At 37.0% G+C, this 27798-nt stretch overlaps 1 protein-coding gene and 1 pseudogene across 5 annotated transcripts in view; one reads left to right on the forward strand and one right to left on the reverse strand.

Moving 5' to 3' along the window:
• Positions 1 to 27798, forward strand: part of SRBD1 (S1 RNA binding domain 1) — a 226146-nt gene that overhangs the window by 92789 nt on the left and 105559 nt on the right. For all 4 annotated transcript variants that reach the window (XM_081253501.1, XM_081253502.1, XM_081253504.1 and 1 more), the window contains exon 15: positions 22456 to 22547. In XM_081253501.1, coding sequence (XP_081109627.1) covers positions 22456 to 22547 — 92 coding nt within the window. The remainder of the gene's footprint in view (positions 1 to 22455; positions 22548 to 27798) is intronic.
• LOC308628016 (peptidyl-prolyl cis-trans isomerase FKBP1A-like) lies at positions 12128 to 17071 on the reverse strand (annotated as a pseudogene). Its single transcript has 2 exons — positions 17008 to 17071; positions 12128 to 12709 (listed from the first exon to the last, which is right to left on the reverse strand). The product of its transcript is annotated as a peptidyl-prolyl cis-trans isomerase FKBP1A-like (transcript).

Below are 27798 nucleotides of genomic sequence, written 5' to 3' on the forward strand. Positions count from 1 at the left end.
ATAGAATAATAGTGGCATGAACAGGAAGGAAAGAGTTTGAAGGTGGAGCTTGATTTCTTGGGTTTGTAGGGGAGGAAAAACTCTTCCTTGACTCTCTTGAGGTCCCTGGCTGGACCTGAAAATTAAACTAACAAAGACAAATTAGCAGAGAAAAGCATACAGATTTATTTAATTATGTTTTACATGGCACAGGAGCCTTTATAAGGAAGTGAAGATCTAAAGAAATGATTAAGCCTGAGTGTTTTTATTCTAGGTTTGATGAAGAATAGAAAGTTGTGGGAAATCATGATAGGAGACATAAAGGATATGAGCTAAGGGTAGTAAACGGGGGGAAACAGCAAGACTGTGCTTTCGCATTCCTCTCAGTATCCCACCATCTTTGGAGATAAGGGTGCTCCTTTCCTCCAAGTATAAGGAGGACACCTCTCACATGAGAGTCTTACGACCTGCTTCAGGGTAGAAAGGGAAGCGAGTCCTTCCTATACTTGCCATTTCTCAGATTCCTTCCCCTTAAAATAATTATTCTGTCAAAGTGGCATATTTTGGGGTGACATATCCTGATTCCCTTTACTTTCTGATTTTGCTTCCTGTCAGCTGAGGAGTGTACTCCAAGGGTAATTTGTGAGTGGTTATTGTATTCTTGCTTGGTCCTTCTCAGAATGACGCTTTTAACTCTTCCCAGTTCCCTTGGGAACATAAACTAGATGTACGTTAAGGGGATTGACCTATCTTTCCTCTAACCGTAGAACATAGAGGTCCATGTTTCCATGATTAACATAGGTGTGGTACAGGCTTAAAGAAAAGTATTATCACTATGTGAATTCTAAGCACAAAATCACAAGTCAAAAGCTCGTAATTGAAAGGATGATCAGTTGCTTTACTGGTGTTCTTTGTACTGTAAAAAGTTCGCTTTGTAGTTCCTTTAGCTCATGAGCTCTCTTGTTGCATTTAAAATGCAGTTAAAATGGAATTTGACTTATGAAAATTCAGGTTAAGAAAAGATTTTAATAAGTCCACCTACACATGAAGCAGAATCATGGTTTTTTTTGTTCAAAGCCCCAGTTGGTTGTCATTTGGAAATAGTAAAGACTTAGATATGTGCTCTTGGTATAAATGCCTGAATTTGGTGTGCCAGAAAATTATATTATTCTTTGAAATTTAAAAATCTCTCCTCAATGGATAAGTATAATTTAGTTTGTTGATAACATTATTCTTTATAGATTCAGGTTTTCTTTACATTGGGTTAAGGGATGGGCATTCTTCCTGAATAGACAAGACTGAAAGTTTCTAAGTCCAGAATTGTGGTTAGCAATAAGGATCTGGAAATTAAATATACTCAGGTCATGCAAATGTATGTAAACTAAGGAAGTATAGTTTATAGGCAGCGAACTTGGGTAAATGAGAGTCAATTACATGAAAAGTTTCTTTTCCTTTCTTTAAATAGCTTTCAGGTTTAGAGGCATACTTAGGAAAATGTTTTAACCATGAAAACTGCTTTGTTCAAGACTTAGGTCTTGACAAAAGCATGTGGGTCTGTGTATTACTTTGCTTAAGAGACAGTTGGTAGTGATGGGGGAGGAGAGAAAGGATTCAAATGTATTTCAGCAGCTTTGCAGGATAGGGCAAAGCCAAGAAAATAGCCATGCTGTGTGTCTTAACGGGCCCTAGCATGGGTATTTCACCTTGAAAGGGGATTAGCATTGGAAGTCTGTGATCATGTCAAACATTTGAAATTGAAGGTGGCTATTGAAAATAATTCTTTCTTTTTAATAATCAATTTAAATTAGTTACAATCACACCACACAGATATCAAAATACTTTTTGTACGTCTGTCTAAGGAATTTGTGGTTTTCTACAAATACCAACATTTTCTACAAATCCAAACATTTCTATTGATATAATGAGCATTCTTGTAGTGAGATTCTTTTTTTTTTATTAGTCTCTGCTTTACAACAAAGTGAATCGGTCATACATATACATCTGTTCCCACATCCCCTCCCTCCTGCGTCTCCCTCCCTCCCACCCTCCCCATCCCACCCCTCCAGGCGGCCACAAAGCAAGAAACTTAGTGTTTGGGAATGGAGACTTCAAAAGGCAACAATATTGGGAAATGTTTGATAATTCAAATCAAAGAGGCTTTTTGTGAAAAGTGCAAAAGGACTGTATATGTGGGAATATATACATATCGTTGAATTTTTGCTTTTAATGTCCCTTGCCACAGTTACAGTTGAACCTTTTGATTACTTCAGTAGCCACAGGTCATATAATGATTTTTGCCAAACTGTAAGCCTAGGCAACTTAAGTACATGTCTCATGTAAACAGTCTTATTCTGTGAGTTTGTCTTGTTGCTTGTATTTCTGTCCTTTGAAATCAAGTTTTAGAACCTTTGGGGGGAAGTTCATGGACAACCAATAGCTCTTTCTAGTACATGAACATGGCTCACATTTCTGTGGGTAGATTACAAATGTTGCACTATATAAATTCATCTGGGGCCTCCCTGGTGGCGCAGTGGTTGAGAGTCCGCCTGCCGATGCAGGGGATACGGGTTCGTGCCCCGGTCCGGGAGGATCCCATATGCCGCGGAGCGGCTGGGCCCCTGAGCCATGGCCGCTGAGCCTGCGCGTCCGGAGCCTGTGCTCCGCAATGGGAGAGGCCACAGCAGTGAGAGGCCCGTGTACTGCAAAAAAAAAAAAAAAAATTCATCTGGACTATCAGGTAAAAAAAAAAATACAGTATGATTTGGCTGCCAAAGAACATCTATTACCTCTGCACACTTATGCTGCTAACAAATGAACACTTCCACAAGGCAGCCTCTGAGAGATAGGCAGCTTTTGGTAAAAAACCAAGTGAACAGAAAATGTTTTTCTTGGAGGATTTTAATAGAGAATATTAAATGATTTGTGGTGGATTTTATTTTCCTGAAGCACCTTCTACAACCCGAAATTCAGTCATATATTGTGCTAAGGGATGGGTGCACTGACCTTGTCAAAAAAGTGAGCAAGGATTTCATTTGACTTTGTTTTGTTAGTTCACAATACTCATGTATATCTGGATCTCTAACCTTGGCTTTTTATTACCTCTGTAATCCTAGGCAGTCATTCACTGTGAAAACACTCGTGTCTTTCTTTTTTTTTTTTTTTTTGTATTTGTTCATTTGAAAAGCCTTTCAAAAGGAATTGCAGCCTGCATGTGATTATAGCTATCAGTAGCACTTAAACTAACTGCTGAGATGAAACTTTTCTTTGGGGGCCCTGCTAATTTCAGATATCAATAGAAAAAGAAAAAATTTCCCCATTAAAACACCCGACTTTACTAATTGGTAGCTGTTCTTTGGGTTGAGCTAGATTCCTCAGGGACGGCATTTGATAGACTAATTTTTGACACTTTAATTTGACAAGAAACAATTCAGGGAAACAACTTAGGCATGTGCCTAAAGTCTTCTCTTGCTATGATTGTGATACTCAGTGCAGGGAATGCCTTTGAACGTCTGCAGCACTTTGTAAACCCTGTGATCCATTTAATATGATAGCTCAAGCTCCTTGGCAGGTGTTTTCATAGGAGCTTCACCTAAAATACTCCTACACGGTTGAAAGAATTTTTTCTGTAGATGTTAGGATGTGGGGCTAATGCAGTAAATACTAATCTTTGTGACAAAAACAGTGTTCCATAAGGACAATAAATTTAGGTATAAAATGTGTAAATTTTTTGGCCTCTTTAATTATGTTATAATCTACCTCTTTCTAACTCAGAAGTATTATTTGCTTTAAAAATTTTCCCCATGGCATTTGAAAATGGTGGAAGAGATTAATTTCAGTACAAGTTATTTGGTGTGTATCTCTTTCTATATAATGGAAAATTTACATTTTTAAATAGAGAAGTTAAAGGTTGAAGAAAATATAGAGTGCATACACAATACATAAGCATGCATGCTAATTTATTTCTGAAAAATTATCTTAGAAACCTGCGTTTCTCCAAGTATTTTGGAGAATATTTAAGGGCCAAATTGAAACCGAAGCATGTGTTTGAAAAATATCTGCTGACAGAAGCCTGGTTTCTATGCCTGGGAAATAGGTGAAAGAACAGAAAAGAGTGCTTTTTAGTTTCTTCTTTGTGTGTGTGTTTCTCATATGTGAGGTTTTGTTTTTTAACCAGTAGATAAGGTTGGAAATGGATACTCTCAAACTTGCTCATGATGGTAGTGATTTTTTCCAGGTGAGGAAAATGCATTCATTTCACTACCAATGTATTCCCCTGAGATTGGGGTGGGTAGATGATTTGGAGAAGTAGATTGCTTAGGGTTGATTGGTTATGTTCTGTTACTTCTTTACAAGTCATTATTACTTTGTATCCTACATAATTTAGTGAAAAAAAAAGTTTTAATAGATTTGCCAGTCATATATGTGTATGTGTGCACTTGCTCACTCTCTCTTTCCTGAAAACATTTATCTGTTTCCCTTTCCTTCCCTTGCCTTCCCTCCCTCCCTTTCTCTCTTCTTTTTTTCCCCTCCCATTTAAATAAGGGAAAAAGAAGGAAAACATCTTTCATAGCATTGTTAAGAATGCCTATGACTATAAATAATTTGTTTTGTTTCATGAAGACTTATGATTTAAATCACTTTTGTATCCATTTTTAGTAAAATCACTTATGACATCTAGCAATTCACTGTTTATAATTTCTCATAAAGAAGAAACACCACTATTCAGTTTTCCTCTAGGAATAAAAAGTCAATGTAACATTAACACATGTACACTGGAGTTTGTATTCTAACATGTTTTTGTTTTTTTTAACTTTCAGATGAAAATGATGTTGGAATATAACACCAGGTGTGTGATGTGAAACATTAATATTACTTTAGAGATTGTAACTTTACTTATAATTGTCCTAAGTTTGAGTTACTACACTAGAAATTAACAGGAAAAATTCACTGGAGCCCTTGATATAAAATGTATTTTCAGAACAACATCAAATCATTTAAAATTTACTTTGGAATGGAGACTTCATACTTAAAACAAACTTAGAGGAAATGAAATAATTTAAAAAGTTCTTTCAGCCATTGTGCACAGTTACTGTTGGATGTGATTGCCAGCACTGGGGAATCAGGAAGTCTGTAGTTTAAATTCTTCAGGATCAGATTATATCGCAGATTTTCTTTATACATGGTGTTAAGTACATATTAAGTGACTGCTATAACTTTCTTTTCCTTTCTTACCTTTGGGAATCTCAAGAACACAGCTTTAGCTTTCTTATTTGTGTTATCTTTATATTTGTTTTTAATTTTCAAGAGTTTATACCTTCAAGCTCCAGCATGACTAAGTATCCGAACAACCTTCCTTCTAACTTTCTTTAGTATATTGTGTTTTAAAAATTGTATAAATATCTACTGGCCAGGTTTTTTTTTTTTAATTTATTTATTTATTTATTTATTTATTTATTTATTTATTTATTTATTTTTAAAATTAGTTTCTGCTTTATAACAAAGTGAATCAGTCATACATATACATCTGTTCCCACATCCCTTCCCTCATGCATCTCCCTCCCTCCCACCCTCCCCATCCCACCCCTCCAGGCGGTCACAAAGCACTGAGCTGATCTCCCTGTGCTCTGCGGCTGCTTCCCACTATCTATCTACCTTACGTTTGGTAGTGTATATATGTCCATGCCTCTCTTTCGCTTTGTCACAGCTTACCCTTCCCCCTCCCCATATCCTCAAGTCCATTCTCAAGTAGGTCTGTGTCTTTATTCCCGTTTTACCCCTAGGTTCTTCATGACTTTTTTTTTTTTTTTAATTCCGTATATATGTGTTAGCATATGGTATTTGTCTTTCTCTTTCTGACTTACTTCACTCTGTATGACAGACTCTATCTAGGTCTATCCACCTCATTACAAATAGCTCAGTTTCGTTTCTTTTTATGGCTGAGTAATATTCCATTGTATATATGTGCCACATCTTCTTTATCCATTCATCCGATGATGGACACTTAGGTTGTTTCCAGCTCCAGGCTATTGTGAGTAGAGCTGCAATTAACATTTTGGTACATGTCTCTTTTTTTTTTTTTTTTTTGGGTACGCGGGCCTCTCACTGCTGTGGCCTCTCTGGTTGCAGAGCACAGGCTCCGGACGCGCAGGCTCAGCAGCCACGGCTCACGGGCCCAGTCACTCCGCGGCATGTGGGAATCTTCCCGGACCAGGGCACGAACCCGTGTCCCCTGCATCGGCAGGCGGACTCTCAACCACTGCGCCACCAGGGAAGCCCCATCTCTTTTTGAATTATGGTTTTCTCAGGGTATATGCCTAGTAGTGGGATTGCTGGGTCATATGGTAGCTCTATTTTTAGTTTTTTAAGGAACCTCCATACTGTTCTCCATAGTGGCTGTACCAATTCACATTCCCACCAGCAGTGCAAGAGTGTTCCCTTTTCTCCACACCCTCTCCAGCATTTATTGTTTCTAGATTTCTTGATGATTACTGGCCAGGTTTTAAGAATTTGGGGCAGGAAACTTTATGAAGGGATAGGGGAGATGTCATTACTTTTAGGTAAGATTAGACCAGGAGATGATGTTTTATTTTATTTTATTTTTTATTTAACAAATTTAATCAGTTATACATATACATATGTTCCCATATCCCCTCCCTTTTGCGTCTCCCTCCCGCCCTCCCTATCCCACCCCTCCAGAGATGATGTTTTTTCATTTGTTAGTTTTGGGATCCTTTTCCCCCCCGCTTATGATTTCATCTTAGCATTGTTGAGATAAAATACATTTGTCCAAAATAAGGCCCAAGAATTAAGATTTAAAATTGCCAGGGATACCAAAAGAGATATTAGAAGATTTTAAGTCTTAGAGAATGTTCAGTGACTTCTAATAAGCATAGGCTTAATTAAAGAGGTTGTGGTGAATGTCATTAACCAACTAACATTTAAGTGCCCTAGCTTGTACTCTTGCTTTTTTGTAGAATGAAAAAAAAGTGATGACTTAGTATGACTCTTTACAGTGACATTGAAAATTACGAGCTATCTGTTTCTGGCTTGTCTTAGTTCTGCTTTTATCTCAGTTGAAATGTATACTAAATCTGATGCCAGCACAGAGCTTGTCCATTTCATGTGTCTGTTTATCATTTGCATGATTTTGAGCAATAAACATTCCTTGACAACAGCATCACACTTTGTTTTTACCAACACTCATCTTTACTCCAAACATAACACAAATTGGTTTTTATCCATGTTAATGAAAAAAACAAATCCCTCTATTTCAGTGAGTAAAACAGAAAAGCATGAGATGCTGGGAAGTCTGGAATCAATTAAGTTAGCAAAGTGTGTAGGAAAAAGACAGCAGACATGGAAAATGATCATATCAAAATGACTTGTTTTATAGAAATAGAAACTTGCAGACTAAATGGTGAATAAGAAATTAATTTAGGAAATTTCTGTTTATTTAATAATTTTATTTAATACATTTGATTTTCAAACTGTAGAATATGTATGTGAGAATACTCTTTGTCCTTATCTGAATGTGGGCCTGTGTTTAGTATTTACTTTGATCCTTTCTGTGCCGTATATGTTAACTGGCCTTAGAATATGACCTGAAAATACAAAGATGAGAAATTACTTGAGCCAACTGCACAGAGTTGAAGAACAGTACCTTCTAGGTGCTTAGAAGGCAAGACAAGACAATGCAGACTCCAGTGAATTGTTTTAGTTTGAAAATATGCACAATTGTGTGGCAAATTAATACATTTCAGTGGTGTAGCCACAGGGAGTAAAATGTTAAGGAAGAATCCAATTTCTTTGTGTAATAATTGGACGATCATGCTTGTTCTGGATGCTTCCAAATGTCCTCATTTTGACACTATTTTATTTTAAAATACTGTTAACTTCAAGGAAGTCCTGGCTCTTGTTTGTGCTTTGTCTTTTGAGGTATGAGAGGAAATCAGGTGTTTTGAGGTATCAATCCTTGGCCCAGGGATCCCTTTGTATATTCCAATAGAGTATAAAAACCTAAATGATATTGAATGTTCTTTTCCATGGATGGTTATATCATTAACTATGTGCTGTTCATCTGAATGAATCCTAGTTTGTTTAGTTTCTGATGTATCTAACCAGATGACTTGACAGTGAACGCTTCTCCCTGAAACACAACTTGTTCTTATGCTTCTTCGCCATCTCCTGCTTTGAGTTTTCCTCAGAAATCATTACTTTTTCATAGACTCAGATCTGAGGAGAAATAAAGTAGACCATCATGCCAATTATGTTAACCTCTGGGAACAAAAATGCTTATTGATTGACCTTCACAAACAACTTTCAAAAAGCTCCAAAGCTTTCTAATTATTAGGAAAACCTGTGAAAAGATGATTGGGAGGCAAGAAGTGGGCAGAGGGTAGGCATCTAAGTAGAAAGAAGCCTGGCCTAACAGTACAGAGACCAGTTTTTCCTTTTTGAGTCTTAGTTTCAGATGATCTTGATTTAATTTTATTTACCTCTTTGGTTCTTTCTAACCCCACAGGTAAAATGAACAGGGCACTTATGATCCTGACTTCCTTATAGGAGTTAGTAGATCTTAAAGCACTTTTAGAAAGCTATAGATATTATGGAAGTGCAGGAGATTCATATTATTTACTTCAGATTAACTGAAAATGACCTTGAGGAAATAATACTCACTTGTAGACTAAGCAAAGAATTCTGTGGCAATTTTTCATCTCTGCATTGAGCCAGTTTGACCAAATTATCAGACAGGATATGGACAGGTGCCATTGCACTCAACTATTTTCCCTTTTGTGAGAGCTCTGAGTTGAATGTTTCTCTGGGCAGCTTTGAGAATGTTTCTCACTGCAGCTTTTTCTGAGAGTGGCATCTGGCAGTAGATTGATTTAACCAAGTCTGAGGTTTGCTCTTTTCAGAATGTGCTCTCTAGGCAGCTTCTATGTGGCTCTGACATGACCACATACTGCTGCTGCTTTTCCTGCCTTCCAGCACCACATGTGAGGCTAAGGCATTCTGACACCTGCCATTTGGAACCTTTACTTGCTGGAAAATGTCAAGATTTTCAGGCAAGATGAAGACAGATATAACTGATCATTCTTCCCTTTCTCAGAAATAGGCTGAGGGCATTTGTTCATAAATGGATGAATTGCTGAAGTGGTATAGTTCCGTTAGTTTGGAGAGAGGCACACTGATTTTGTACCAAAGAGTCAAAGGTGTTTGTTTATGTGTTCTTATTCACCTTTGTACCTATTTGGCATGACACTAATTTGCTGTTAGTATAAGCAAAGGTTTTAGTGATTATTTTTTTGGATTTTATGGAATAAATGGTAAGAGCTGGGGGCAGGGAGGGCAGTTCTCCTTGCACCTTATTGTTATCAAGAACCTCACTAGGGAATTGCAGATTTTGGAGGATGGTCTTCTGTTATGATCATATTGTCATACAGATACACACACTGATGACTGTCAAATTTTAAACGACCAGGAGTAAGACCTCCTGCTGGAGGTCCTTGCTGCTGCTGCTTCCTTTTTTTTTTTCATTGAGCCTTAGTGTTCTAAGACCAGAGGACTGATTGCTAAATAAGGACAGGAAACGTAGTGTAACCTGCTGAGTTTGTTCCTCCTAGTAACTGGTATCTAACTGGCTGAAGAAGGGACTTGAACACTGTTATAAAATGAAGGCTTAAAAAACTATTAACATTATTTTGCTTATTCTTACCTTTCAATCTTATGGATAAATTATAATTGGCTGTATGCTCTTGAGTAAACTCTTTCCTTTATTTCTTACATCTTGATCTTTATCTTGGATCTCAGGGCCAGGAACATCACAGAGATGATGATAGCTTACTTTTGTGTAATTTGGGAAAGATGTTCCAATAACTTTAGTTCTTTTGGATTGCAAAAAATGTAAAAAGGTTGGATGAGATGCCCTGTAAGTTTTATTAGGAGCCAGACCATGTTGAGAGACTGTGGATCACTTGGGAAACTGTATTCTCTGACATCTCTTTGGACAACTTCTTAAGTGGCTTTGAATGGCTCAGTGAAAAAAGAATGAGTTTTGGCCAACAGGCTTCTTCCTTGTATTGTAATTTATGAAGACTAGTAGAATAATAAAATCCATCTCCAGCAACTGAAAGGCAATGAGGACTAACGGCTTGTATGTTATGAGCAGGGTCCATGAATTAGAACATAAATATTTGAAAACATTTCATAGCAGAAGCATGGGAATTCTTCAGTGTACAAAACTTCTTGCTTTGGGTCCTAGGTTGACTTGAATTATATAAAGAAGGATTGTTGTTGCAAATTTAAATGGGTTTTCTTTATCTTTTAACTGGATCCTTCTTATCATTATAGTTTTTCCATAAAATCACAAAATCTGTATCTTAGGTCATGGTTATAGAAATAGTGTTCACATAAGCTTCTTTTTCTTATGATTTGTTTTGTTATGATTTGTGGACATGGATAATCATCAAGAGGTAAACGTGTAGTAATTTGGGTTTCACCCTGGAAATGAATCATCTTAATATTGCTTATACCTGAATCAAACATATCCTATATTTTCCTGAAGTATGTTTTATACATTTGCAAGTTATGGTCCTAGACAATATTTGAATTTTAGCTGCCATCTTTGGCTCCTCTTCAGTTAAGGTACAGTAAATTTTCAACAAAGAAAGGGCTGTACTGGTATATGAATTGTTTTAAAATGCCCTGACGTGAAGACTAATAAAAATATCAAAATAAATCAAATGTATCTTTCAGGTAATATGCTCTTTTTCTATAATATCTTCTATGGTGCACCATTTATCTTTATTCCCAATAGTTTGTAAGGTGGACATATTTCTTATATTCTTAAGAATGGTCTCAAAAGCCATGGACTGACCAATGCTTCTGAAAACGCTGACACAGAGGTCCATGTTCTTTAATGCCAGCATGCCATCCAGTGTTCCCAGGTAGGCCCACCTGCAGCTGAATTTATTCATTCCATAATGTATTAAAGCCAGTTAGTTGCAAGTTCTCTTTTCCCTCTCTCATAAAAAGAGTAAATATGTTTAGGATGGTAGTTCTGATAGGCTTTGCTAAAACAAAACAAAACAAAACAGAAAAGCAGATACTATGTGTGACATTTACATATTGCTTATGCAGATGGAAACCACTAAGCTTTCACATTTTTCAAGGGTTTACTATTTCTTTTGAATTTTTGAGGCATTTTTTGTTGTTGTTGAGAAAAGCCAGCATAAAGCACTTTTATTGCAATAATAAAACTTGAAACTCATATGTAGTGTGGAGGTAGGGGAGTAGGCAGCAGTTTCTCTCACCACATCACTACAGAGGACAGCAGAGGGGTGAGAGGGAGAAGCCAGGAAGCTCTGAGATCAGCAGGGGGAGCTGAGCATCAAAAAACTGGAGATGCTGAAGCTGTGATGACCAGCATCATTTTCTTCAGACAACCCTCAGGGATTTGTCATGATGGCTGGGCTTTCATGGGTGTTAAGTGTCTACAAACAGCACCTTCAATTTAACTTCTGATAAAAGTTCTTAAAATTTAGGAAGTGGAGCTTTGGATAGCTATGAGATTACAAAAGTCCTGAATATCCATTAGAAAAACCACAGGATGGAAAGAAAAAAAAAAGCCAGGCCTTGAAGAAGGCTTCAGAGGTCCCTGCTCGCCCAGGGACAGACCCTGTAGTGTCCAACATCTCAGTGAAAATGATCTGCTTTCAAAAGGCAGAGGGTTAAGGGGAGGGTGGGGTGGGGTAGTGGAGGCCACTTTAGTTTGGGGTCAGGCTTTTCATTCAACCCGAGGACGTCTCTCAACTTGGAGAATAATTCGGCTCTCAAGAGCGCCTCAAATCAGCTATGGCTCTGCAGCGCAGCAGCAAGAATGTTTAATAGATATATATAATAGATAAAGCTTTCATCCAAAATAAAATAAAATAAAGGTTCTTGCACCCCCACACACCAGTTCCTATTCTGAAGTCAACCCATTACTTGTGCTGTTAACACTTGACTAGTACTTAACTGGAAGCCTAGATCCAAAGGACTGAAACTCAGTCTTCACCCCAAAACGAAAACAAACTAAAATGAGTAACTCGAGGTTTATGTAATGTAGTTCAGCTCAACATACATACCAGGAGAAAGGGGAAGAGCAAAGCTGGTGACAGAACACATTCAGCCAAGGAAGATGCTTATACAAAGAGTAGTGGAATTTCAGGAAAAGCTCCATATGGACTCGCTGTGCGCATCTGGAGGCGCCAGATCCTTCCATGGCACATCCAAGAACGGGGAGCTCAGGGAGGAGGCCGTTCCTGTCATTCCAGTTTTAGAAGTTCCACGTCAAAGAGGAGAGTGGCATTTGGTGGGATGATGCCTGGGTGCCCAGTGGCACCGTAGGCATAGTCTGGGGAGACAGTCAGTTTGGCTCTCTGACTCATGCTCATCTGGGCAACCCTTTCTTCCCAGCCTCAGATCACCTCCTTCTTGCCCGGCACAAACTTAAAGGGCTTGTTTCTGTCCCTAGAGGAATCGAATTTCTTTCCATCTTCAAGCATCCTGGTGTAGTGCACCACGCAGGCCTGGCCGTGCCTGGGGAAGGTGCTCCCGTCTCTGGGGGAGATGGTCTCCCCCCTCCACTGCCATGGCGGAGGAGGCGGCGGACGCTGGGCAGCGGGCGGGTGGGCGGCGCGACGTGTGGAGTGGACGGAGAGTGGGCCTGGCGGCGGCGCCGCCCCTCTACCTTATCCCATTGCTCAGCGGCTCCGCACTCGTGCGCCACCGCATGCCCCACCCAAGGCTTTAGAACACTGGCTCTCAAAGTGTAGTCCTAGACTTCATCAGTATTTAAAACTTTTATGTTTCAAAATACCATTAGGAAAATGAAAGGACAAACCAAAAATTTGGAGAAAATACTTGCAAATCATGTATCTGATGCAGGACTTGTATTTAGAATACATAAAAACACTTATAAGTCAATAATAAGGAGACAAGCCAAATAAAAATGGGCAAAGATTTGAACAGATATTCTACTAAAGAAGATTAGGAAAGGCCAACAAAGACATTGAGTAAATGTTCACATCATCAATGATTTAAAAATGTAAAATAAGCCAGAAGTAGATACCACTTCATAACCATTAGAATAGTTGTCAAGAAGGCAACAGCAAGTATTGTCAAGGAAATGAACAAGCTGGAGCCCTTATTCGTTGTACTTAGGCAGTTTCTTAAAAAATTAGACATGAGTTTACAACCCAGCATTTCCACTCCTGGGAATCTGTCCAAGAGAAAAGAAACATAAGTCTACACAAATATTTGTAAATGAATGTTTATAGCAGCATTATTCATAATACCAGAGAACTTGGACCAACCCCAAATTCTATCAACTGGTGAATGGATAAACAAAATGTGGTATTTCTAGAACAGTGGAATACTATTCAGCAATAAAAAGAAGTACTGATACTATAGCATGAATGAATCTCAAAAACATTATGCTAAGTGAAGAAGCCAGACAGAAAAGACCACATGTTTTATGATTCCATTTATATGACATGTCCAGGCAGGTGAATGTATAGAGACAAAAAGTAAATTAGTGGATACCTAGGGTTGGAGATGAGAATGAGGACTGCAAATGGGCGCAAAGGATCTTTTGGGGATGGAAATGTTCTGAAATTGGATTTTGGTGATGATTGTACAACATTTGCTAAAAGTCATTGAATTGTATACTTAAGATGGGTGAACTTTATGAAATGTAAGTTATACCTTAATAAGACTTTAAAACCTGTATGGTCCCAGCAGCATCAGCATCACCAGTGAACTGGTTAGAAATGCAAATTCTCAGCACCAGTGAAGCAGAAGCTCTGGGGGTAGAGACTGGCAATCTGTGTTTTAACAACCTCCAGCAGATTCTGATGTAGGATTAAGTTTGATAACCACTTGAGAATCAAGGAAGGTTAAATGGAGATGTGAGTAGTTTTGGTACAGCTTATGTACATTCAGTCTACCCTTTTACTGTAACTGTAGGAAAGGTTTGAATTAAGGACTGTTGTAGTAGAGTTAAAGAAAATTACAGGGCAGTGGGAGTAAAAATAAACTGGCCTTTCATGTTCTTGATATGCCCCTATGAGAAGCTTTATGATTGTAATGTTTGTGTACCACATATATTAGTAAATTCCTGTGTTCTTTTAGGCTTGCTGTTACTTAATGAACATAGCATAAACAGGTTCATTTGCCATAACGACAGTGGAAGTTTAGATCCTTGAAAGGAATTATTTCTCCTAAATATTTACACAGTGTAATATAGCAGAGCCAGAAATGTGCAGTGATCCCAAGAAAGTAAAGATCTGACCATAGATAAAGAAGTAAATGGAGCAGCCAGCTGAACTGAACAACTCATTCTCTCCCTCCGTCTGTTCAGTGTACTTTTGAAAACCACGATTAGAAAAAGTGGTTGATCTAGAGTCGTCATCTTAGATTTGGCCTGTGCTTTCAGAGTTTGTTTGGGTTTTTTTCCCCTAGCATTATCTGGGTGGCCAAAAGAAATTCTAAAGTTTGAGGCTGCCCCAGAAAAGAGCCTGATGATTCAAACTGGAGACTGCTGGTTGGTGAATGTGTTAAGTGAAGTTTGTAGATAGGGTCCCTTAAGTGGGCGGTGCTGACTTCTGCAGAGGTATAAGTTCACGTCAGAGGAAAGTAGAGATTGGCAGGGTGGGGGGTGGGAGGCAAAAACAAACATCAGACAAGGGAGAAAAAGAGGAGTGAGTAACAGGATGTGAAAACTGATAAAATGTATGTGATTTATTAGTGGAGTCCACTGAGATTTTTAGCAGTAGCATTTGGAAGAATATTAGGAAATGTAGCACAAACCATTGTTATTTCCAAAACTTTATTCAACTATTCAACTGTAGGTAAAAAGAACTGGGCTGTTAGTTGCTGGCAAAGTGTATCTTGGCTTCTGTCTCTCTCTTTAATTATTTTATTTCTCATTGTCTTTTTCCCTTTGCTTCTCTCCTTTCTTTTTTGTTCGTTCTTAAAACTTTTAATAATTCACATTTTATTATTTAGCACTTATTATTAGCAAAATATTAGAATATTATAACCCTCTAAATTAGTAATTCTGATTCTGACTACTGTTATTGGATGGATAATAAAGGAATAAAATATCTTGCAATAAGTTTCATTCTGAAAAGTCTATGCCGTAGCAGTCTGAATTCCACTTATTTATTAGTGGATAAATTCCTGTAGATGTACTTAAGCTTAAAAAAAATAGGGATAGAAAAGAAAAAAATAAATAAACTTCTTCCTTTGTAAGAAAACTCTGCAATTCATACTCTTAGATTTATATCTAAATGTAGAGTTGCATTTGAACAAGAATAAACAAACACAGATAATCTGTTATTCTATAAGTAAATACAAGCTGAGTACCTAAAAATTTGACTGTTTTGGAGTTAACTGCAAGAATCAGGAGAAGCATACTTTTTGGTATGTTTGGGGCAGTAGGGATGGCAGGTAGGTTGACATCATGTTCTTTAAATCAGGACATTTCAAAATGTTGACGAAAGCACAAAAATTAGATCAGTATTTCTTCCTTGCCCTCTTAGTTTTTGGGAACTCATTAGTAGTGAACGTGGAATGCTTACAGTACTGCTGCAAACAACAGCCTCTTTCACAGTTAGTGTTCCGCTCTTTTTTTTTTTTTTAATTTTATTTTTTTGGCTGCGTTGGGTCTTCACCACTGCACGTGGGTCCTCTCCAGCTGCGGCGAGCAGGGGCCACTCCTTCCCACGGTGTGTGCACCTCACATTGCGGTGGCCTCTCCCATTGCGAAGCACAGGCTCCAGGTGCACGGGTTTCAGCAGTTGTGGCTCACGGGCTCCAGAGAACAGACTCAGCAGCCGTGGTACACGGTCTCAGCTGTTCTGGGGCATGTGGGATCCTCCCGGACCAGGGCTAGAACCCGTGTCCTCTGCGTTGGCTGGCGGACTCTCAATCTCTGCGCCATCAGGGAAGTCCCAGTGTTCTGCTCTTCAAGCCTGCTTTTCGTGTCTTGGTTCAGTGGGGCCCTTGTCCTGGTGCCTGGTCTAACACCACTTAGGCATCAGGCCTTGTGGTTGGTTGCTCCTGTGACTTTTTTCCTTGAGCTCCCTTTAGTGGTATTGTGCAATACTTGTAACAACTTCATGTTGGACTCAAACATAGATGGGGGGAAAAAAATAAAGGAGGGATTTTTGTTTTTAAAAGGAAAACAGAAGACAGTGAAGGGAAGGGAGAAAGAAAATAAAAGGAATGATTACACTGGAGAGTGGTGGAGACCGACAATTTCTGCTGGTTCCATTCTTTGTCAGGAACTGCTTCTACCTCAGCAGAGGGACTCAACCTACAAATAGAAAGAAGCTCTCCATCTTTGTTCTTCAGTTTGTTGATTGGCTTTCCCCTTGATGGCATTTGAAGGTACCAGTGATTTTGTCAAATTGAGTGGCCCACTGACAGCAGTAGAAGGGATTTAAGTGTAATATTTTGACACATTGTGGTACATTGTAGCAGCTCAGCATCATTGTGAACATAAGCCAGAAACAGATTCTCATGTGGAATGAATACTATTGTTATGTTTATGGCCCAGAAGAGTCGGTAGCTGTTACTTTGAGGAACCCCAAATTCCAAATTACAGTTCTGTTTGGTAGTTGCTAATTTGGGTTTGTCCTTTTTAGGTTTCTTTTGTGGCTAGAAAGTGTTTATCTGATATGCTATGAGACACTGAAGGAAAAGTAGCCAAGGGAATTCTGTATTGTTGAAATACTGCTCTGTGGATGTGATAAGATGTCCATCCCGGGTTATACTCACCCTCTGTTTGGTAGACATTTTAAGTTCTCACAGGCTTGTTATGGGTCCTCTGTGTAAATAATTACTGTACCATTGCTAGACTTGTTCTCTTTGGAAAATGCTCATTCTTTGAAAGATAGCTTAGAATTTTTTTTAAAAAACTGGTAGTTGGAGAATGGCTTCTAACTGGTCTTCCACCAGATGGTGCTAGTGTTACATACCTACATGTAAATTTGGTGCCATTGAAATCTTGAGGTGGTGTATTTCTGCTCTTTTTCTTTTTCACCATATTTTGCCTTCAGTGTTTTTTTTTTTCACACACACTACTTTCCTGGTATACAACTGTGTCACCTCACACCTTTTCTGTTGTGGGTAGTGAATTGATTGTGCTGTGGCGTTCATGAAGAATAACTTGGGGTTTGGATTCACAGGCCAAGGACTAAGTACAACTTAAAAATGTATTTTATATGTACTTTCTTATAAAATTTTTCATTGTGCATTTGCTTTTTATATGACCTGTATGTACAAATCGAGAGTTATTCTTGACCTTTCTTTCATGTTATAAAACAATATCATAAAATATTATTTGAGGTCTCCTAGGAGTCATGTTTGGAAGTTATTACTAACAAATGATATATTTACCCACATTTAAGTTCAAAATAACTTTGATAACTTTAAAAGAAAGTTTGGTAAAAAAAAAAAATGTTGGCTATTATGCAATATTGAATCTCCTGGCCAGGTAAATAATAGTCATTTGAAACTTAAATTTTAAACTTTTTCTTTTTACAAATAAATATTATAGTTATTGCAGAAAAATTTAAAGAAATAAGAATTCTTTTAAAGGAATAACTCATAGTTAAGTACTATTAATATTAACATAAACCTTTTTTTCTTTTGTATATACCTATATTTTAAAAATATCAAAGTTGGTCTCATGTCTTAGTTTTATAACCAGCCTTTCCACTTAATACATTACAACAGTAATTTTTAATGACAGTATAGGTTTTCATTAAAGAACTCTTTAATGATAGGCATTTTGGTTTCAGTTTCTTTTGGTTGGAGCTATGCTGTGATGAATAACGCTGTTTAATTTTTTGTGTGAATTAAAATTTCCTTCATATAAATTCTTAAAAATATAATAACCAGTTCAGAAAGAATGCATATTCTTGTGACTTTTGTACTGTATTTTCAAATTACCATCCAAAAGAGTGTTACAGTTTAAATATCTTTAATAGTATAGGATTTTATTTGTTTCCCTGCTTCCTTGTCATCACCAGATTACCTTAGTTTTTATTTATTTTTAATTAAAAAAAATTGGGGGGGGCTGTGCACACGGCTTGTGGGATCTTAGTTCCTCAACCAGGGATCAAACTTGTGCCCCCTGCACTGGAAGCATGGAGTCCTAACCACTGGACTGCCAGGGAATCCCCATGTTAGTTTTTAAAGTGACTAGGTATTGCTCATTTGAGGCTCCCTGAAATGACAATTCATCACTAAATAAAGGAATTTAAAATTGCTTTGATTTTTTTTTAGAAATAAGTATCCTTTAAACATTAAATCCTAGAGCCCCTTTTATTTATCGTGGTTTGGTTTTTGGCCTTGTCTCCTATCCCCAAAATACAAACAGCTATCCTTTCATACTTCAAAACAGGTTCTCATATGCAAAACAAAGAATTAAGATCTCTGTTGATTAACTTTTTATAGCATTTTCTGTTACTTGTTGAGAAACTTAGGTCATTTACCTACCCTCTCTTCATATGAATGTTTCTCAGTCTGAAAATTTGGAAAAACTCTTTTTAGATAAATTATTTTTAAAACTTTAGTGAAATGAGCTGTGCATTTAGTATCGGAACTTTTTAGTACCTATTTTTTTTGGTGGGCAGAAGGAAAAGGAAGCTTCTAGATATTGCTAACACTTAAGCAATTCTAGTATACTTTTATAAAAAATGAGAAACATCAATTTTTATTAGTTTAAGCAAATATATCCTGGCTGATTTTTGATAGCTTACTAAATATTAATTGTGTTTTTATTTAAGTAGGTTAACTTTGAATTGAATTTTCTTGTTAACATAGGAAGCATGCAATTTATTTTAAAATAAGAAAAACAAAAAAGCTATTTTCATATTTGGGAAATAAGAAGAGGGGAGGAGACTCATACAGAGGCTTCAAGCAACGCTGTAAATGAATGTGAAAACTATTAGCCCAATAACTTAAAAAAAACAAACAGCTAGTTTTCCTCTCTCATGAAAAAAATTCTCCCATCACAGTTTGGCAAAAGAAATTGCCATTCTTTTACTGTCAGAATGAATAGGCACTGTAAGAAAAGTACTTGCAAACGTGGTTTTAAAAGATTCATCAACATACAATTTATCTTGGTAGAAGAGACTTATAAACTGTGGAGATATAAATTCTGTGGTTTAAACATATATTTGTTTAAAAAATAAAGTACATTATATTGTTAAATGATCAGATTTATGTAACAGCATTGAATTTTACTTGAGATAACAAAAATTGGCATTTTTAACTTGCAGAGTTTTTGTTAAAAAATTTTAAATGAATTTAAAAGTAAATGCACCTTATTGTGGGCATTTCACTTGCTTTTTAGGTTATGAGTGTATGGTTTATATGTATATATTTTCAAATTAAAAAGCCTAGAAAGACTCTAGAAAAGTGCTGAATTAGATAAAGTGCTTTAAAAATTATCAATTTAATTCTAGAGAATTAGCACATTAACACATAGATCTGGTAAAACGTTAAGTCCAGTGGTAGCTTCTGAAGTGTACTTTCATGTATTTAAAGTTTGATATACCATATGTATCTACTTAGGCATTTGTCTAAACAAACAATTTGAAAGGGCTTCAAGTACTGTAATAATCTCAAAACCTTTGAGTTCAGTTAGAACTGTGTCAGTTAAATTCCCCCAAAATTATAAATTTTACTCAGTCTTGTCTGCTTTATGGCAAAGTAAATAAAATAATCAAATTGCTAAGATTATGAGCCTAATTAGTTTACACCTGAGTGAAATTTGTTTTGTGACATATAATATGTATTAAATGTTAGATATCTGTATTTTGTGCAAAGTTTACTTTTGCTTTCCTCAAAATATGCTAGAGATAATTGGAATAATTTTCTAATAGTTTATTGGGAAACTTCCTAATAAACAGAAAGTGCCTTGTAAAATCTAGCATACTTTCTACTTAATGTCTATCCTTGAACTCTAAATAGGAAAGAAAAAAAGGAAGGGGGGGAAGGTTATAACTTCTGTTCTTAGCAGCTTCTCCTGGAAAAAATCATCACCACTCCCAGCTTGATTTCTTTCATTTAACTCTTGCCACATATACTTCTTAGATCCTTATATGTTTTATATTGAAGTAATCAGTGTTGAGCCTTTTCTCTTCATTTAGATTATTTAAGCATTCAGATCTGCGCGTAGTACTGAACAGTTTATTGGACCCATGCTGTCTAGTAACTAAAGCATATGAAATTTACTGCATTTTGTATTGATTTAATATTAATGTTAATCTAAAATCTTTGGGTGCAGCGTGTCACATCTGTTTTGTATTCCTCTGTTTAAAAGAAGTGGCAATACGGTATTTGGAGGAATATTTATTATCTGAGTGTTTTCCTTTGCAACAGTTTCCCTCAGTCTTTTGAGAATTATAACTTCCAAGAGACAGTGAATCACCCAGCAAATTCTCAGGTACCCAACTGCTGAAGCCCACAGTTAATGGGAATTTTTATTTACCATTTAAATTCCTTTGCTCAAATAGAGGTAATTTTGGAGGCTTCTGGCAATGCCAGAAAATAAATTTGTGGTAAGATTTTTTTAAATATTCTTTTCTCTGCACTTCACAGGTACTCTGGGTTTTTATTTTATTTATTTTTTTTTACATCTTTATTGGAGTATAATTGCTTTACAATGGTGTGTTAGTTTCTGCTTTATAACAAAGTGAATCAGTTATACATATACATATGTTCCCATATCTCTTCCCTCTTGTGTCTCCCTCCCTCCCACCCTCCCTAGATACTCTGGTTTTTTAGAAAAAAATTTGTTAGGCTGAGTGTTCATTTGTGTTTGAAACCAAATTTTCCATGGCTGATGGCTGACTATTCTTATTTATCCTAAGTTTCATAAAGAGGTTGGTTTTGTGCTTTGTATATAATATGCACCTCTTATTGTATCATGATGATGCTGTTGATGAGGAACAGGATGAGCAGCCTTGCTTTTCAGTTGCAGAGTGTTCATTTTCCCTATTATGAAATTTCGGTTAGTAGATCTTGGTTGTAAAAGATATAAATCATCTCGTTGCCCCCAAATAATCTTCTCAAGTCTCTGTGGTTTATAATTGTTGTCAAAGTTCAATCAGGAGTTCTTCAAAGAACTCTTTGGAGTAGCAAACTAACCGTTTCACATTTTACTTATCAGTGTTGAGTTGTTACAGTGGAGCAATATGTTAAAAGTTATCTGCTCAACTTGTCTCACAATTGAAGTAACTACTGAAGAGCAGAGAATGGGAGAGGTTTCTAAGAGTGGATTAAAAATTAAGCACTAACATGTTTCTGCTTTTGCATTGTGACATCTAGATGGTCACATGGTAGAGAACCAAAGGTATTGTAAATACTTAAAGTAGACGATGTTTCTTTACGTATTATGTCATAAAGAAAGCCTCTAGGGCTTCCCTGGTGGCGCAGTGGTTGAGAGTCCGCCTGCCGATGCAGGGGACACGGGTTCGTGCCCCGGTCTGGGAAGATCCCACATGCCGCAGAGCGGCTAGGCCCGTGAGCCATGGCTGCTGAGCCTGCGCATCCGGAGCCTGTGCTCTGCAAGGGGAGAGGCCACAACAGTGAGAGGCCCGCCTACCGCAAAAAAAAAAAAAAAAAAAAAAAAAAAAAAAGAAAGCCTCTAATTTTAAAATGTTTGGTAAACTGTACAAATGTCAACCACTATACAACCGTCATCTGTAAGAGTGCTGCCATTGTGGATTGTAGAGTATATGGAGCCAAAAGAGAAAGGAGCAGGATGATATGTGTGATGCTTTGAGTGAAGAAATGATGAAATGAAGTGGTTTAACACCTGCCTGAAGTGGTATGTTTCAAGTTCACCAAAAGGATGATTTCAGACCCTCCTGGAAAGAAGTGGGATCCTGTCTGATCCCCTTCCTTTTCACATTATGGTTGTTAATTATAACCAAGTAATAATAATGGCAGTGTTCATGGCAATGGTTTTTTGTGTATATCCACATATGCACATATCCACACACATGTCTGTGCTTCCCAAGATGCTTTAGAATGATTAATTCAAACGGGAGTCATAAATGTCAGTCAATAATGGATTATAAACACAAGAGGAGCTAAGTATTCTGAAAATTTTGATGTTGGCATCATGGAGGAGTATCCATTGTGTTCATTTATAAACTCTCTCTTAAACAGAAAACGACTGAATGAATTCATTATGGATTTAAGCCTGTGTATTTCCTATGTGTAGAAAACAAGCATTGCTTAATCACTTTATGTTAATGTAAAATTAAATAGTATAGGTATCATTGAAACATAAATTATGAGAGTGCTTTGCCCTGCAGTTTTCTTTTCTTATAATACCTAGTCTCATTCATTTATTTTCTTTGGGCAGGTAGAAAGTTTGGAAAATGATATTCCCCTTCTCTTTCTTTTCAGTATCGTCAGTGAAGCAGGAGCATCAGTCTACAGTGTCAGCCCTGAAGCTAATAAAGAGATGCCAGGACTGGACCCTAATTTGAGAAGTGCAGGTAAGAAACTGTGGGTCATCCATCACTAAAGCGTGTGATTTTGATATTTTGGACTTGTATTTGTAGCAAGCAAAATATTTAAATATCCAAGAAATTTTAGAAGATATATTGCAGTCATGTTAGAAAGAAAGTGTTTGATTGGAATAATACTGGGAATTATGGAAAAGAAGTGGAAGAATACTGCTTTTAAAGAACACTGCATAGTATTCTAGAGTATGGTGAAAAATTAGCCCAAAACATCTTTAGTAAAATTAAATGCTAGAGAGTTAATAGTAAAAACAATAAAATACTCAGTTCTCTTATTATTATTGCAAAATATTACTTATTACAGCTTTTTGTTGGAGGAAAGTAATATATTAACATAAAATATTTAAAGTGCAAATGTATAAACATGCACAGACTTTCAGGCTATAGCTAAATATTTCTTAAATGACCAGTTTCTCTTTCCTTGCTAATAGGAATTGTCATTACTGCATTGTTTAAATAAGCCTGATTTGACTTTAGTTGTATAAAATTGCTTTGATTTCTGTGATGTGTAATAGTTTAAATCTTGTGTGTGAAGAAATTAAAGATATTTTGAGGGCTTCCTGGTAGCACAGTGGTTGAGAATACGCCTACCAATGCGGTGGACACAGGTTCGAGCCCTGGTCCAGGAAGATCCCACAGGCTGCGGAGCAGCTAAGCCCATGCACCACAGGTACTGAGCCTGCACTCTAGGGCCCGCGGGCCACAACTACTGAAGCCCGCATGCCTAGAGCCTGTGCTCCGCAACAAGAGAAGCCACTGCAATGAGAAGCCTGCAATGAAGAGTAGCCCCTGCTTGCTGCATGTAAAAAGAAAGCCTGTGCACAGCAACAGAGACCCAATGCAACCAAAAATAAATAAATAAATAAAATTTTTAAAAAGATATTTTGGTACATCTAATGACAATAATTGGTATCACAAGCAAAATATAGATCTGGTCAGAGCATTTTTCTGTGTAATAGGTGGATATTTAGACTACTTTGTTAGAAGTGGGTTGTGTATGTGTGTTTACTGATTTATTATTATTATTTTTTAATGGACGTATAATTGATTTACAATATTATATTAGTTTCAGGTGCACAGCATTGTGATCCAGTATTTTTACAGGTTATACTCCATTATAACTTCTTACAAAATAATGGCTATAATTCCCATTGCTATACAATATATCCTTGTTGTTTATCTATTTTATATATAGTAGTTTGTATCTCTTAATCCCCCAATTTGGGGAAATTCCAAATTAGGGGAAATAGGCTTTTTGTTTAATTTTTTTCCTTAAATATTCTCATCAAATTTCATTGACTGTTCTTGAAATCTACACCTGGTGATATGTATTTGAAAATTTTTGCGTTAATCTAAAGTTAAAAACTTCTTTTTTGATCCAAAAGAACTTGTAGTTTCCCTTCAGTTGTTCATTCCACGACACAGTCCCCTGACTAACAGATCATCTTTTCTTTTTAAAATATTTATTTATTTATTTTCTTTTAATTTCTTTGGCTGCTTCCGGTCTTCGTTGTGGCACGCAGCCTTCTCTCTAGTTGTGGCGTGTGGGTTTTCTCTCTCTAGTTGTGGTGCTTGGGCTCCAGAGCGCTTGGGCTCTGTAGTTTGTGGAATGCGGGCTCTCTAGTTGAGGCGCGAGGGCTTAGTTGCCCCAAGGCATGTGGGATCTTAGTTCCCCGACCAGGGATCAAACCCACGTCCTCTGCATTGGAAGGCAGATTCTTTACCACTGGACCACCAGGGAAGTCCCCTAAATGGTCATCTTTTCAAACTCAGGTCCCAGCTCAAAATCTTGCTTCTTCAGTGCAGCTTTTCTCTGTCACATAACTCAGTGTGGTCTCTGCCTCCTTGCCATGTTCTCTTTTGGTACTTGCCTTGTAATAACAATAGTAATAATGATAATAGGAGGAGGAGGAGGGAGCTGCTAACACTGGTCTTTTTTAAGCACTTAATATATATGAAACATTGTGGAAAATACATTACCAGGATTGTTTTACTTAATCCTCACAATTGCCCTATGAGTCATGTATTATTCCCACTTTACAGATGAGGAAACCAAGGCTTAAAGAGGCCTCATAGCCAAGTAAGTGTGTACATAATATTTATGTATGTAACTTCTGTAATAAAAGGATACTTTTCTTTATAAAAAATAAAATTCAGAGCCTCCCAAGGGGGCACTGAAAGGTAATCATCCAACAGGGCATTAGAAAAATATTATATAGGAGGTGGCAGTCCCTCAGACTTCCCTTTGCTAAGGGGGCTGCTATTTCCTCTTCACCACTGGCCCGTGTGGATACATAACTGCCACAGTATTATAAGGGAACAAGATCACAACATTCTAACAAGACTCTATGAAAATAGGAAATAATAAAAAGGGGAATTGGTATATAGTCCTAATTACTCTGATTTCAAAACCTAGTTGTGTCTTCAGTTTGTGATTCACTGCAGGTGTGCAATTTTTCTTTGTCTTAGCTTGTTTCCACATTGGCAGTGACTATGTTTGATCCCTATCAACTCAAAACACCTACCTGGACATTCTGAGTCTTCAAAGTCTGGTCCTGGAAGCAAATATTGAAATTAACTGAGAGTCTCCACTCTTGGCTTTCTAGGCCCCACTTCCATTTCAGTTCCTGTTTTCTCACTAGGCATCTTTCTCTTTCCTAGTGATTGATGCCTGGGATGACTTCGTACTTCATCGGAGACCTGACCTATCTATGGGTGTGGGTTTTACCTTTCAACCCTCCATATAAGTTTACCATATCAAATATAACAGAACCTCAACATTCATACAAGTGTTAAACATATGTAAGAAATGACCTTTATCTTACTACATCTTCTTGACCAGTTTATCAGCTTATTGAAAACAGAAGTTATCCTTATATATGCTTACATTCCCCTCATAATAAATTCATTGTACTGAGAGTTTAAATTGGATGAATAGAATAGTAGATAGTTGGTATTAAAACGTTTATTATGGATTTCTGATTTAAAATGAAGATTAAATATACCTGTTACTCCTTCACTCTCTTCTGAGATCTCATTAAAATGACAGTAACTTGATAGAATGAAGGCATAAACTTACTAGGACAAGGAGAATGGGAGAGGAGATAACAGCAACAATAGTTTTGAAGCTGGAAACCGGATGAGATCTAGCCAACTTGAGAAAGTGGAATACTGAGACAGCATTGTAGAAAACAGAGCTAACCTGAAATAGATCGTAGGAACCCTGAAGACTCAGGAAATGCACTAAGCACCTTTAGAAGTATCTTGGGAGGGCTGAGAATGGGTCTAAAATAAGAGGATTGATTGAAAGTCTGTTTAAAAAGCAGTGAGATCAAGTTAAACATAGAATATCATATAACCCAGCAATCCCACTCCTTGGTATATACTCAAAAGAATTGAAAACAGGTACTCAGCAAATACTTGTACACAGATGCTCATAGCAGCACTATTCACAATAGCCCAAAACTGGAAACAACCCAAATGTCCATCAGCAGGTGAATAGATAAACAAAATGTGGTCTATCCATATGATGGAAGAGTATTTTCAGCCATAAGAAAGAATGAAGTAATGATACATGCTACAACATGGATAAACCTTGAAAACATGCTAAGTGAAAGAAGCTAAACACAAAAGATCACATATTGTATGATTGCATATGTGTGAAATGTCCAGAATAGGCAAATCTGCAGACACAGAGAGCTGATTGGTGGTTGCCAGGGGCTGGGGAGAGGGAACAATGAAGAGCGACTGTTTAATGTGTACAGGGTTTCCTTTGGGGGTGATGAAAATGTTTTGGAACTTGATAGAGGTGGTGGTGGTTTGCACAATGTTGTAAGTATGCTAAATACCACTGAATGGTACACCTTAAAATGGTTAAGTTTACGTTATGTGAATTTCACATCAGTAAAAAAAGAAGAAATGAATTAGACCTCCCATTCCACACAGTTGAGTAACTGTCCTTCTTCCACTTTTGCAGAAGACTGGAGAATTGTTCTCTAGAGAGGGTTAAACCGAAGGTTTCTACACTGGAGGACATGGGTTATAGGTGAGAGTGGGAATACCTACTAAAAAAAAGAGATTAAATAATTATTGACATGCTGTTGTAGATACCTTAGAGAGGACTAAGTCTTCCATGTGGGAGACTAGGGGATTCTGACTAACACAAGAGAAAACACCTAAAGAAACTGAGATCAGAGATTTCACAAAGAAATGGCCAAATCACCCTATAGTGAAGCCCACAGTTGACAAACCTCACCTTTGAGCAAAGCACTTACAGTCAGCTTTTTAGTACCCTACCCCTGATGGTAAGTCTAGGGTCACTTAACATGTAAGGAAAACTTATGCTATTAAAGACAGATGCCAAAATATGGGGTGGGAGGTGGGGTACACTACATGGAAGAAATAGAGACTATACAGAAAGAAGAAAAATAAAGAAAAAGTTTGATATCCATAGAGAAAAGACATTTCTTTCACATTTAAGGGTATATTTGCATAAAGTAAAATTCACCCTTTTTAGGTACACCATCTATGAATTTTGAAAAGCTTGTACTAGTCAGGTAACCACAACCACTGCAATCAAGATATAGAGTATTTATATTAGGTCAACAGATTTGTCAGCTCCTTATTGAAAAATGTAATTACTAATTAGAGGATCAAGATTAAGATAAATTTGCATTAAGAGCATTAAAACTACATTTTAATAAGCTTTTTAGTGAAGAAATTCTAATTTGAAGTTGTTGAATGAAATAAGACAGCATGGGGATTCCTCTGTTGCTGTCTGATGGCAAGAGGAAGTATAAAAAAGAAGTGAGTGTTGGACTTTAAAAATAAAGATTTCCACTTTGATATTCTCAGATAACAGAGTAAGGCAAATTTTAAAGAGAACACAGTTTAGTACAGTCTTTTAAGCAATACATTTACTTGATCTGGAAGCTTTAAGCTTCTGCGTATTTCATGGAACTGAAGACCAAAACCAATAGAACCCCTTTTGTCCTTTGGATATAAGATACCTTATGAATGAGGGGGAAATGTTTTCAGTGCTACTGCATATGGCTCTCTGGTTGCTTACCTTTTAGGATGATAGTCTTCACTCAGTCGAAGCTCCTTTTCCCTGCTTTTCCCTGCTTTTTACTGTCTTCCTTTACACAATGTATTTCATTACTGTTTAACAAATTACCATTTATTAAAAATGAAATTCCTATATGTACTTTTTCCCCTTTTTCCT

Source organism: Mesoplodon bidens, assembly GCF_964165515.1.
Source record: "Mesoplodon bidens genome assembly, chromosome: 14".
Taxonomy (NCBI): Eukaryota; Metazoa; Chordata; class Mammalia; order Artiodactyla; family Ziphiidae; genus Mesoplodon; species Mesoplodon bidens.